The 14450-nt window shown below is 40.4% G+C and overlaps 1 protein-coding gene across 1 annotated transcript; it reads right to left on the bottom strand.

The window, feature by feature from the left end:
- Positions 1-5179: 5179 nt before the first annotated feature.
- On the bottom strand, positions 5180-5806 carry LOC147417386 (uncharacterized). Its single transcript, XM_086507659.1, has one exon. The coding sequence runs from the start codon at positions 5804-5806 to the stop codon at positions 5180-5182; it is 627 nt and encodes a 208-aa protein (XP_086363785.1).
- Positions 5807-14450: the final 8644 nt, after the last annotated feature.

Genomic DNA, 14450 nt, shown 5'->3' with positions numbered 1-14450 from the left:
ACATCATGGAAACCCATGAGTTAGCCAAGAAACAAAAATATCCAACAATGAAACCGACCCATGAGGCATTCATCTAGAAGTGCATATGCAAGAAACAGATAGTGAGGAGGAAACACACATGGTTCATAACAGTATGAAGTTTGCAACCTTTAATGTAAAAGGGTAGAATGACCCCTCCAGGTTGCACAATTTTAATAAGTGGATGTTTTCTAGTCAGATTGATGTGTATTTAGTTCAAGAGCATAAAAGGAAAGACAAGGCAAGGCAACTTATGCACTATAGAGGTATGGAGTGCTTCTATGGAGGAAAGAAAGGGGGATTCCCCGGAGCTTACTTGCATTAAGACATCTCTTCATCCCATCTGGATTCTGGATCATCCAAATGGTCAATGCTCAGTTTTTCAGATATCCACTCAATGGGGCAAAATGATGTTGATTAATGTCTATGCAGACAATAACCCTAGACTTAGGGGTGATCTTTGGCAATGGATAGTAGGCTTGTAGCTATCTCATTGAATTATGGCTTGGGACTTTAACATGGTATGTGCAGGGCAGGATATCACCTCTACTGGCTCTCTTATTAACAAGCTAGAGAGTAATTCTAGGGAGAGAATGGTGAGTGCAGGTAATTTACAGGATGCTTGGCTAGAAACTACATACATGAGTAGACTTATGCAGCAAATTAAAAGATATGTTGAGACTGACCTTGTTTATGCATGTCTTTTCTTGACTGATTAAATGCAACATTGCATAAAAAATGTGGAAAAGCATGTAGCTAATCAGAAACATTAGAGATTCATAGATGCCTCAGAGTTCATAAAACAGATTGTCTCAAGGGATGTATCTACAATTATTGAAGAAGAATTGGGAACCCTAGCTGCTGATGCAAGAAGAATCATTAACGAATTTGACTCAAAAATGGCCATCAAGGAAAGGTTTCTACGTAGTCAGTTCTAAGCATTCGCTTTGGTGAGCGTTGGCAAGTTGAATTTTTTTTTGGGATAGCTCTTAAAGCTTAGTCTACCCAGATTTTTGATTCAGGTTCATTTTGACCTCCATTAAATGGTGTTGCTGAGAGGAAAAAGAAGTCTCTTATGAAGATGGCACAATGTATGGTCAAAAGTCAAGCTTTACCACATTCATGTTGGCTCGAGACTGTCATGTGTGCCACTTATGTACTCAGCAAGTGTCCTACAAAAGCATTGTAGTCTATGACTCCATATGAAGCATGGCATGATAGAAAGCCATCTATTGAGCACATGCATGTTTTTGGCTGTTTGGCGTATGCTTTGGTGCCACAAATATAGCGTAGAAAATTGGATGATAAGGCTATCAAATGTATTTTTGTGGTTATAGTGCTGAAAGCAAAGGTTACAAGTTGTATCATCCACAAACAAAGCATTATGTTCAACCCTTACTGTCATGTACCAGAGACAACAATGTAAGCTCACAAGACATTTATGACACTTTGTTGGCTCTTTTTAGTGGTGGAAGTTCAAATGTAAACTCCAATGAGGCAAATGTATAGCCTATGGGGGTTTCAAAAAGTGTTATACATCATCCTATTACCGATGCAGATGTACATGATGTACTTGATGAGGAAAGGGCTGACAATGAGCAGGATAGAGGTATTGCCAAAATGACTGGTGCATACATTGCATGATAGTAAATTGGATGCACCTTTGTCTAGTCGCACTTGTTCAGGCTCTCGCCATGCATCTTATGCATCAGATTGTTATGCTTTGGCTGTGTCTAGATTACATTATGTTGAGGAACCTCTGTCTTTTGATGAAGCACATAATTTAAAAAATTGGATGGCTGCCATGCAATCAGAATATGATGCACTTATAGAAAATGACACATGGACTTTATGTGATTTGCCTCCTGGAAAAAACGCAATTGGAACAAAGTGGGTTTACAAGTTAAAACACAAGCCGGATGGTGAGATTGATCGCTATAAGGCTCAACTTGTTGCAAAGAGTTATGCACAACAAAAAGGTATAGATTATGAAGAGACTTTTGTTCCCAATTGTTGTATGACCACTGTGCATTTTGTATGTGCATTTGGCAACTCATTTTGGTTGGGATGTACATCAATCCGACATTGTTACAGCTTTGTTGAATGGTGACATATTTGAGGAAATTTATGTAATGCAGCCTCGCGGTTTTGTCAAGAAAGGACAAGAGAATAAGGTGTGAAAATGTAGCAAAGCTTTGTATGGATTGAAGCAATCTCCTTGTGCTTGGTATGAGAAGGCTGTCACTCATTTGGTCAAACAAGGCTTTTGTAACAGTCCAATAGAAAGCACATTGTATGTCAAGCATGAGGGCAATGTACTTCTCATGCTTGTTCTTTATGTGGATGATTTGCTGATCATTGATCCCAATGAGGCACATATTGTTGAATTCAAGGCTGATTTGAATGCTACTTTCAAGATGAAAGATTTGGGGTTGTTGCATCATTACTTGGGCATACAGTTTAAGCAGTGTGATGGTGGTATTGCCTTGTGTCAAAGAAGCTACATAGAGACATTGCTATGTAAGTTTGGACTTGAGGATTGCAAACCTATTGCCACTCCCATGGAAGCTGGTTTGAAGTTAAGTCTACATGATGTTGGTGATCTTGTTGATGTCACTCTTTACCAAATTGTTGTTGGCTGCCTCATTTATGTATGCAACACGAGGTTGGATATTCAGTTTGCAGTCTCACAGGTCAGCAGATTGATGCATATCCCAAGGTCTAAGCATTGGTAGTACTTCAGAAAGATTTTCCACTACTTGAGTGGCACTTTATATCTTGGCTAGTTTTATCCCAAGGGGGGATCATTTACGCCAGACTTACATGATTTTTCGAACTCAAATTGGGCTGGTTGTTTTGACACGCAGGTGTTCACAAGTGGTTTTTATTTCATGCTTGGCAGTTCACGTACATCATGGTTGAGAAAGAAGAAATTTACTTTGGCCACTTCTAGTTGTGAGGCTGAGTATAGGGCAGTCTTGACAACTACGGTTGACTCTGTATGGCTCAGATGCATTATCGCCGATTTGGGTGTTGGACAGGACACTGCCAACACTATCTTGCTTCCACAACTCTGAGGTATATTGAGATTGTATAAAAATGTAAACTATATAATTCCTACATACAGCCCTAGAAAGAGATCTAAAAGTATCCAAGTTATCAAGGTGCTACCCAAACTTTTATGCATCTTATCCAATGGTTGATTTTTTGGCATAATATAGAGAAGGTATGTGGTATTGACAAGCCTTATGTGGAGCTCCTAAGGCCTATTGACACCAAAAAATTTATATAGAGCCCGGGGCACCTTCATTAATATGCAAATCCCTAGCTGACGCAGCATCAACTTGCTGCACAGGCACAGAGCCTTCATCTTTCACGAGGAAGGCATTGTCTTTGAGGATGCGGCTCCTGATCTTGGGCTGTCCCCTAGTCAATCATTGCTTCTCATTATAATAAGCTGTTGGTGATGATGATATACTCGGTTGCTCATGACGTTGCAAGAGATCCTCTTGATCTGCTGACCTTTTGCGTATACCTGCAAGTGTCTGCCTAAGGTTGGACATGGTGAAGGGATATTGGAGGCGCACAACAACCTTGACGATGACAATGTGAGTAGGAAGCACCGATGGGCAATATTGCAACAAACTGCTCAAGTTTTATGCCACAAAATGAAAATGGCCGCACGGCCTCCTTTTATAACCCTAAACCCTACTGCTACCGCTAATTACTTTCCAGGTAAATGCGTTCAAACAGTAGGGGCTACAAAAAGATGTTGGTTGATGTCGTAAGCTAGTAGACAAACAAAATAGTTTAACCAATTTACTAGAGAAAAGGCACAAGTAACAGGGGCTGCAAAAAGATGTTGGGCCCAAATGCGTACACGTTTGCATGGAGCGGCATTTATTTTGGTTCCAAAATTTCAACTACATAGTCAAGGCTCTAACAGAGAGGTCATGGGAGACTTTGAAAACGGTATGCAAACAATTGCTCTCAGGTGACAAGGATAGAGAAGCTTTCCAACAATGTGTTGATTATGCTAATAGAGAAGGTAGGTTTAGAGATCCGTGCCATATTGAAGCAAGCACTTAGCTCTAGCGTGCTGGAAAGAATCTGGGGGAGAAAAAGTGAAACTTCAACACATGGCCCCTTGGGGTGACCATCTTTATCATTTGATCATGCTCCTATGGTAGTAGCCCAATAGGCCTCTTTTTTTTTTCTTTTTGGGAGGGGACGGGGGTTGCCTCTTTTTTTCGTTGTTGGGACCCCTCCTTGGCCCTTCCAAATCCACACTTCCATTGTGTGGTTTGCTTACCTAGTCTACCCTTCGTCTTAATATATCTTGTACACAAACTTTTTGTATGAAGTATACTGCAATTTGATTGTTATTTGGCATTGTGCACTCTTAATTTGTGGATGAAGCACGCCAACGATCACCTTGCCAAACTCTTATGTTCTAGGTCCGAGAGCTTCAATCTTGGCATGTCCAAACACAATTGTTGTATGCGAAGTAGAGTTTTTTGCATGGTCGATATCTAGCCATTACATTAATCTGAGCATTAAAAACGTGTTTCGTTGCTCTGAAACCTCAAAACCTGCTTTGCCTCATGGAAAGCGAAGGACCCATGTGGGATGCATGTTTCATGGAGGCATGATAATCTACAGTACGTTTTCCCTTGATGAAAAAGACGTATGCTACGTGGGACAACGATATGGAAATTTTCCACGTAAAATCAATATTCAAGAGAACGTTTCGGTGGGACCACTTAATTAATGGATGTTAATAAAGAAAATTATATAAACAGGATCATCTTAATTAAGAGAAGCCTGAGGAAACGCGAGCCAAATTCTATTACCATAATCTCATCTAAAGCTGGGTGTCCATTAAGTGAAAAAACTGCAATTGGAGAAATTAAATATTGGAATTTCAATCAGGGATAGAAACTACGTCGACAAGGCAAGTAATGCCATTAATTTGATCCAAGGCAAGTAATGCCATTAATTTGATCCAAGTCAAAGTAATGCCATTAATTTAATACAAGTCAAAGTAAGCTTGTTATACATGATTAATTTGTCAGCAGCACGTGAAGGCCTCCTTAAGAACCAAAACCCTAGCTCCATTATGCAATACAATTTATAGCTATTTTATTTCCATTCCAGTACTTTAGCTGCAGCAATTAACGAGCTTGATTCTAATTGGACCTTCCGGCGTCAATGCGACCCGTTCAATGATCCGGCGAACATCTTTATGCTGGCCTTGCTCAGACGTTGCTGATGAGCCGATCTTCATGTGTCGCTTGATCTGCTTGGATCCAATTGCTGTACTGGGCAGCTTGTTGACGTTGGCCATGGCGTGATGCTGTTGATGATCATCAGAGCCAGCACGACATCGTTGCTTGTATAGCTTTTGCAGCTTGGAATTCGCAATATTATTGACCTCGCTTATAAAGCTCAAGAAGATGGACGCCACCTCCATGTCCGTCAGGATACCATAATCCTTACTTAATATAGAGCTCGGGGCGCCTTCATTAATATGCAGATCCCTAGCTGACGCATCATCGACGTCTTGTTGCACAGGCGCAGAGCCTTCATCTTTCGCGAGGAAGGCATTGTCTTTGAGGATGCGGCTCCTGAGCTTGGGCTGTCGCCTAGTCAGCCGTTGCTTCTCATTATAATAAGGCGCTGCTGGTGATGATGATATACTCGGTTGCTGATCATGACGTTGCAAGAGATCCTCTTGATCTGCAGACCTTTTGCGTATACCTGCAAGCGTCTGCCTAAGGTTGGCCATGGTGGAGGGATATTGGAGACGACAATCTGAGTAGGAAGCACCGACCTGCAACTGCTCGAGTTTTATGCCACAAAATGGAAATGGCCGCACGGCCTCCTTTTATAACCCTAAACCCTCCTTTTAGCACGGCTATTGCTAATTGCTTTCCGCGTAAACTTTGCTTTTTATGATACTGGAAAATGCCTTCTAGAAACATTAACGCGGCGCAAACTCCTCCGCTAGCCATTCTTATGCTTTTTTTAAAAGTAAAGCGTGTCGTTAAAGTTAGAGCCAAATTAGACAATGCCACACTAAAACTCTATGGTTAGCAGTGTTCGGGAAAAATCATTTTTCCAAACATACAAAATTCCTTTCTTTCATTTTGTCAAGAGGAAATTTTAGAAAGTTAGGTTGTTTTTTCGGGTTTTTACACTATTTTTCTCTATTTTGGGGCGGTATTTCTCCTTTCCCCCTGCCCTCAACCGGCATTTTTGAAATTGAAAACGGCACCATATTAAGCTGAGACACATTTTTTCCGAACGCTGATAGTTAGGCATGGCAGCATTCTTGGCCATTTAGTGTCCAACTATGGTATCATCACTTATTGAGATAAAATGTTGGTTATCATAAATCTTCTCAAGTTGGCAAGCCCATGAGTTGTACAAGTTTTCATTCGCCATCATAAGTACTCCCGAGGACTTTTCTACATGTGTCCTAAGATAGATCGGCCCTTATATCAATTACTAGTTGCAACGTGGCTTTTGAGAAGCTCAAATCTGCATTGGTGACACTCCTATTCTGAAAGCACCTCAATGGAGTGGGGTAACATCTTTCATACACATATTGATGTCAGTGACTATGCCACTGGCTACATCTTGGCCCAGCTTGTTGACGGAAATCTAGTTTCTTTCTATTGCATATGCTAGCCAAAAATTGAACCTCGCTGAGAAAAATCACACGACCATGGAACGCGAGGGGCTATCAATGTAGGTAGAGAATTTTTAACGCCATTTGCTTGCAAATTAGTTTTTCTTGCTCATCAACCATCAAGCACAAACAATGCAACATGGGTAGGATAGTGTGTTGGTTTATAATTTTGCTAGAATTCAATCTTGAGGTGGCGGTCAAGAAGAGGAAAGCACCAACACGTAGACCACTTTTCTAAATTAACCTCAGGGCAAGATCCCATCCGGGTGAATGATGACCTTCCCCGTTCTTTACTCTTTTCCATTGAATGGGTTCCAGAATGGACCAAGAACATTGTGATGCTCCTCACCACTACTACTATACCTCCCAATTTCAATAAACATGCACCATGATTCTTAATAGAGCGCTATGCTTACCAGCTAATAGCAGGCCATTTGTATTAAAAGGATGATGAATTGATCCTTAAAAGAGTGTCATGCCCCAACAAGTATTCTCTCCTTGTGCACCATTCCCATAGGTTTCCATGTGGGCAACACCTAGCCCCAAACCCATGACTAGGGTGCTTTAATTCCAAGGTCTATGGTGGCCCACATGAGACAAGATGTGATAGACTTTGTCCATGCTTGCACCCATTGAAAATACAACAAATTTTGCAAACACTCAACATTGTATCATATCACCCTATGGGATTGCCAAAATTATATGGGATACGTATTTAGAGTGTATCTACCATTATCTCGAGGATAACATGGTTAATGTGAATCAATTGAAATCCAAAAGCACAATCATAGAGTCGAGGAAATACCACATTCTTAGAGAATAATTATGCTGCAATTGTTTGGTTGCAAACTTCGAGATATGTGCCCTTGAAACTTCGTATCTATAAGTTCTAAAAAGTGCCTAGAGGGAGAAAGAGCATGCTATTTATTTATCAGGATCACTAGAAGCCTAGAAGGTGCACCATTCTTGCACTAGGCTTGTGGTGGTCCACCCTTCACATGGACTCACATGATTATATAGCATCATTGGTGTAGCTAAAATAAGGAGCACGCAAGGCCATGTGCATCTACCAGTGCATGTGCCAAGGTGAAAAAGCAAGTACGAAGATCAGGTACAACTAGGGCTATCCAGGGATGCATGTCTTTATTGGTTTTTAGGCCAGGAAGCTCTATTTGGGGCTAATCAAGAGGGCTACTCAAGATGTTCATAATGCATTGATTATGTAGCAAAAGGTGGTCTTCAAGATGTTCTCTAGGTTGGTTCCTAGATGGCTCATCAATCTACAAGGTGTATGATCTTGCATTAAAGGGGAAACTGCTTTGTAGATCCTCACAGGATTGCACGGATGATGATCAGGGCATATGTGAATCAATAGGACTAAAGTGTTTGATTTATGGATCATGTCGATCTTTTCACATCTACAATCCGAACCGGGACGGTAAACATAGGAGCAATTGAAGTTTTGTCAAGGACCGCTTCTACACCATTTTGACTACCTTGGTATATGTGCCATTGTATGTTTTCTCAAGTCTTCAGTGTTTACAGAGGGTGTATAAGGTATTTGAAGCTAGTCAAAAGTGACAACTCATCAATCAAGGCTACAAGCACCAAGATATTGTGACGGGAAGTTGGCAGTTAGCAATCTAGCAATGAGGTTGCAAGCAAGTGAATTTATCCCATTTTGGGACTTCTGTTAAATGCCTTTTGGTTTTCAACTTGCAATTGCAATGGGGTTCTAAAAATGGAAAGTCGACAAAGTAGAGTTTCACTACGGCTTTACAAGAGGTCCATCTGACTCTAAAGCTGAAAGTTATTGTGGTTCAAAGTACTACAAAAAAAATGGTTTTCTTTTGAAAATTTTACGGATTCCAATAACCCATGGGGGGGATCTCTCATGGAAGTGGCACATGGTGGAAAAAATCCCACGTACGAGTGTTGGGGATGAGGTGTTAGGGTACTTATACGGGGAGATGGTCTTCATTGAGAAAGGGAAGAGAGAGGAGTTATGGCTCGTTCCCCCTTTCCATTTCATGGGCATTGTGTTGGGTGTTGCATGCATGCACATGAGCCGCATTGATCAGTGATGGTGGCATTTCCAAGTGGCTCCGCTCGATGTAAACGGTAGCTTGGTAGGGGTCAATTCACACAGGGTGGGCATTGGGATCTCCAATATGTACCACCAAGTATGAAATCTTCTTCCGAAAGCCCCTAAGGCCACACGCCTTCGAGATGTAAGCATAGGTTGGGGAAAGGCCTTCTCTTGGTCTATGCCCAAAACCCTAGTGTTGCAACATCCTTGCAAGTTACAAACATATGTAACTACATTCGGAAACATCCTCTGTATACAAACACCCGGCAGCTTCCTTGCAAAGAGGAGATGTTGTTTAAATGTATCATCTTCATAGATTTTGTGGAGTTGCTTGCCTTCTTATGGCCCTATATGGGAGATTTAGCAGCCTCCTTAGGCAAAGTACTCTTTGCCCCAACCATTGATTGTCCAACTAGGAACAAAGTGTGTATTATGTGGCAAACTGACAAGCAAACGGCTGAAACTAGTAGAAAGCTTCAATTTTTCTAGTTCGAAATAGCTACATTACTCAAGGCTTTAAATAGTTACTTTGACATGGTACTCTATATTTTTTCTAGATAGCAATCCTAATCATCCTAGTCACTCGTCTAAAATAAAATCCATGAATTGAAAGATTTGAAGGAATCCTTCAATCACATACTATACCTCTCCCTTGTCCTCTACCATGTGCCACCCCCCCCCCCCCCCCAACCCACCAAAAAGCCTTGTTTGGCTGCTATACATCGACCAAAGCACCACCAAGCACACCACCTTTGATTTGGTAGCACGTCATGGCCCGGCTCTTCCTTGCGGTCATTTACTCCCTCATGGGCCCCTGTGGTGGTGTCCTTGTCTTCATCTAACTTGTCTGATTGCACTTCATTTGACATGCCTTAAAATGTGCGTGTAGCAACCTCGTGCATATCCACATCATAGAACTTACCACCATCTGCCATTTCCTTATCAAACATATGTCCAACCTTGGAGTGCTTGTCTGCAACATGGTTGTCCGTATACTCCTCTTTGACCTCGTATTCTACATAGTTCACCAACAAACAAACATTTTACGATAAGAAAAACCAAAATTTTGTTCAAAACAAGAACGAAGACGGTTGCTTACTTTTCTGAACACGTCCCTTGTTGTGAGCCCAGGTCTTGGCCACTTCGGAGATGTGCTCCTTGCATCCACCTTTCGCACAAATGTCTTTTTTCATTAGAGTGGCAACGAAATAGAGAGGGTGGTATTGGTGCCTACAGCCAGGTGCCTACAGCCAGCATGAAAGAACCAACCACATGGATGGAGTCCAAGCACTCCCCACAAGCAACAGAAGATCCTAAAGCATAGATTGTCTTGTCTTCATCCTTGATCTGGGGCCTTGGAAATAATATGAATGTTCTTCCTTAGTTGAATTTTGCAATTATCATTCTGACAAATTCACTCTGGATCTGAGCCTCTTCACACTCGGTTTCGAGGACACCACATTTCCTCTGCATGTCACATATGGAAATGTCATGACAGTGAATATTACCAAAGTAGTGTCCTAGAGAAAAGTAAACAAGAGCAAATGTAAATGTCATGACAATTACTAGTACTAAATAGCAAACAATACCAAATGTAAACTGTACCAATGTTCAGAGTACCTAAAGGACCAACTTGTACCAAAGGACAATAATCTAATAAGCACTAAGTAGTACCAAATAGAAAACAGTAACCAATATGGTAAGTAGCAAAACTAGCAGACAATACCTTAAAGTACTTGTTAAGTATATCATGCTCCTACCAAAGCACAACAATCTAGTACACAATAAATAGTACCAAATGTTAAATACCAAATAGTAAATAGTACCAAATAATCAGTATGAAAAGTTCCAAACAATAAAACTACCAGATGTGAAGTACCCAAAGCACAAAAGTAAAAATATAAAGTACCAAAAAGTACAAAATGAGGTCTCCAAAGTTCCCATAAATATTGAAGTACCAAAAGTAAAGTACCTCAAGTCAAAACATGGTACTTAAAGACCTAATATGTACATCACAATTCGTAGCACACAGATATACATATGATGTTCCTACAGAAAGTACCAAAAGGACCCCAAAGTACCCAAAAATATTAAACTTGTGAGTTGAAACTGGGGTTAGGACTTGTGGGCATTCAAAGTCAAAGTTTTGGTAGGATTCTCACATTGACATTGAGCAACTGAGGATGATATTGGTATTGTCTTTAGTCAGAATTTGTGCCAAGTAACATTATGACATAGCGAGGCCACTAACTTTTTTGAGTTGCTGTTTGTTTTTATGTTGATACTATTCTTCTCACAACATAAAAAACTAAACCAGGATTTTCTTATCAGTTACCGCTGATTAGCAAACCTGGGTTTCGACAATTGCTGTTGTGTCTGTATACTACTCTGCAACAAAGTTGTATTACATATTATTATCTGATAGCTCTTCCACTTACCTTATTTCCAAGTTTTCTGTTAGTAGAACCTCATGTTGCAAACACAGGCTTTCATGAAACTGTTGGTGTTTCAAGCTCTTGTATGGGGCAAGGTTTTACATAATAATGGAATTTGGACGTTGGCGCAAAGGAATATTGGAGCTATTGGGATGGAGGTGAAGCTCTTTTTGCATATAGACATGAGCTACCCCTTGGGATTCATCACAACATGAAGAAAAGGCCGAAGTTAGCCCCGGAAACAGTCACAATTTTAGACAATGAACTCCTTTGAAAATAATGTGGCATATACCGTTTGAAATACGTTTTGGTGTTTTTAAACAAGAGGAGGAAGAAAGGTGCCCAAGGCTTTTTGTGCCTTTTTTGGCATTCCCCAGAGAGAGAGAGAGAGAGAGAGAGAGAGAGAGAGAGAGAGAGAGAGAGAGAGAGAGAGAGAGAGAGAGAGAGAGAGAGAGAGAGTTTTGAGTTTTTTGAGCCTGTTGTAAAAAGGGCACACATGTTAAACAAGAGGAAGAAAGACATACCAAGTTCTTTTGTGCCTTTATTGGCACTCCCTCTCGCGAGAACGGGAGTATGCATCAAATGGGAGTGTTGATATGGAGGCTTTTTGGGCGAGTGTAGAAAGGGCATGATTTTCTCGAGTCGAGCCATGTGGGTGGAAAGAATAGCTGGTCTCTCTCTCTCTGTCTCTCATTGGAAGGGAGTGCCATGGTTTGCAGAGGCGGAGAGCCAGCTTGTTTACTAAATGGGTCCCTTCATTAAAGGGCCGTAGTGACATCCTTTACATTTTGTTTCAAAATGTCTACGGGAGGCTTCACCTTTTGCTGGGCTGCAATAATTGCTAAATATCTTGGGTAGATGCAAGTTCCAAAGTTGGCAATGATGAAGAAACCAAAAACAAGGTTGGAATTTTTGATGTTTTGATTCGTGCTACGAGGTATGAAGCAACCGGAAGTTCTCATTGTATCCAACGCCAACCATTGGGAATTTTGGCAAGGTGGAAGCCTTAGTCCTTTGTTTTTAAATCCTTGTGTGCACAACAAGCCTCTAGGAACCTTCTCATGATGGCACCAGGAATTGCAATTGCAATTGCTCTTATGCTTTTGAGGACTAAGATGCTTCAAGCTTGATTGTAGAGATTGCCCCCCATCGGGAAAGATTAGAGAATATTCATTAGTTTATGATGGCAGAATGGGAGAGTCCATATGAGTGGCAAGGTTGAAGAAAGAATAAAAGTCCCACAAGTGACGAATATGAAAGGTAAAATTACCAATGCCCGTGTAATTCATGAAAAATTACAAAGTATAGAGTTATATGACAGTATAGAGTTATATAGTGCATACAACATTGTAGTGTAAAGAACTATATACTACCATCTACCACTATATAGCACATAAAACTATATTCCACCATATAAGTATATAGTATCTCATAGTTTACTAGATAACACTACATAGCACATAGAGTTAAATAGCTACATAATATTACAAATAAGTAGGACACTTTATTACTATTTATTACTATGGGAAGTACTTAATGTGTAGCTATATAGTGTATTGTGTAGATGGCTGAAAGCATGGTTTGGTGGTACAATATGCACTGTCAAGGACACTACTTTTTCTTGGGTAGAAAATTAGCATTTTTTGGGGAAGTCTTTTTTATCCACTTTATTGGGAAATTCGTTTTTATCTTTTTTTTTGGGGAATTCTTTTATGTAAAAAAAACATTTGGTTTGTATCAGCATATATAGATCTATGTAATGATTATAGACGAGTCTCTCTCTCTCTTCCTATCTTTCTTTCTCGTCCACAACATAGCCGATTATGTAGTTGTAGCTCTTTAACTCGCTACACTACCCACACTCTTGCCAGCATGGAATTCACAGATTCACCAGAGAATACAAATGGTTATCCTAGCATGAGAATATGGCTACGTAAACATGGATAATCCTCAAGGCATGGAATTCACAACTACTTCTCCTGGCATGGTGAATGAGAAAGGTTGTCCAAATAGGGATTGGACTACTGTGCAAGGCTGCCTAAACAGGGATTGGACTATGGAGCTGAATGCAAGTGTTCACAGCATGGACACCACTTCTATGCATGAGTATTGGGCTGCTAAGAAATGAGAATAGAGAAGGAAAGAAAAAGAAAGCAGCAGGTTCCAAGATCCATCTTTAATGGATGAAGCCAAATCAAGAAAGTAGATTTGTTCAGCTAAGGCAAAGTTTTGGCGCACACAGACACTAGGGCTTACAAGAAGTATCCAGACAGAGTTATTCCATCGACACTTGCTCCATCCTACTTTTAAGGATCTGCAAACATCAATAGCTAATTTTGAAAGCACTCTTCTATCTAGCATCCGTAACACCCTCAGCCAGCTCAAGGTGCCCCGCTCAATAGATGAGCTCTTCTTTGATGATGGTAATGAATAATATCGATGGCACAACACAAATGAACCATACAAGGATAGCAGGTATTTTGAGTGTTCATCGGAGAAACATTGCTGCAGCCAATTATCGTCTTGAGATTAAAGATGATGAGGAAGTTTTGCCATTGAGTGCATGTCAAAGATAATTGCCTCAAGGTAACATTGTCACAGGTGAAGTAAGAGATCTAGTTTATGTCGTTTGGAGCTCAGAGACTCTAGTTTCACCCAACAAAAAGGATATATGTCGGAAGAGGATTGGAAGAAAAAGTGTTATCAAACATCCAATGCATCTTCTCGATGAGTCTCACGTAAATTTAAACCGTTGCTAATGTCTTTTGTGCCTCTCTATTTTCTCAGGTGTAATGTACTCTACTTATAGTACTTGAAGGTATTCCATTTGTTTTACCTCATACAATACCTCTAGTAACTTGCTGAAGGTATATCATTTGGTACATGTAGCAACCTAAGGTATAATAGTAGCTTTATTAATATGAAGGTACTCCATTGTTATACCTTAAAATGCCGTATGCTTCCACATTAGGTACTCAATAGCACTTTTCATGTGATTGGAGTACCCTATAATAATGTTCATAGGTCCTTCATCTACCCTATACTACCATATAAGGTACACCATAGTACATTCAATCTGATTTCAGTACTCTATAGAACCTTGTGATGTAGGCCAAAGTACATTTATCTACCATATAGTGGCATGTTATATGGAGCACCCTAAAATGTACTAAAGAGTACCATATAATTCCATGTTATGTACTACGTAATATCC

The sequence above is a fragment of the Adiantum capillus-veneris genome, unplaced genomic scaffold, assembly GCF_014529385.1.
Source record: "Adiantum capillus-veneris isolate H3 unplaced genomic scaffold, ASM1452938v2 Hic_scaffold_257, whole genome shotgun sequence".
Taxonomy (NCBI): domain Eukaryota; kingdom Viridiplantae; phylum Streptophyta; class Polypodiopsida; order Polypodiales; family Pteridaceae; genus Adiantum; species Adiantum capillus-veneris.
The sequence above is the reverse complement of the archived record's forward strand: the minus strand, read 5'-3'. Positions and strand labels throughout refer to the sequence as shown.

Coding starts and splice junctions, on each gene's coding strand:
- LOC147417386 (XM_086507659.1), bottom strand. CDS start 5,806: ATGGCCAACCTTAGGCAGACGCTTGCAGGTATACGCAAAAGGTCTGCA.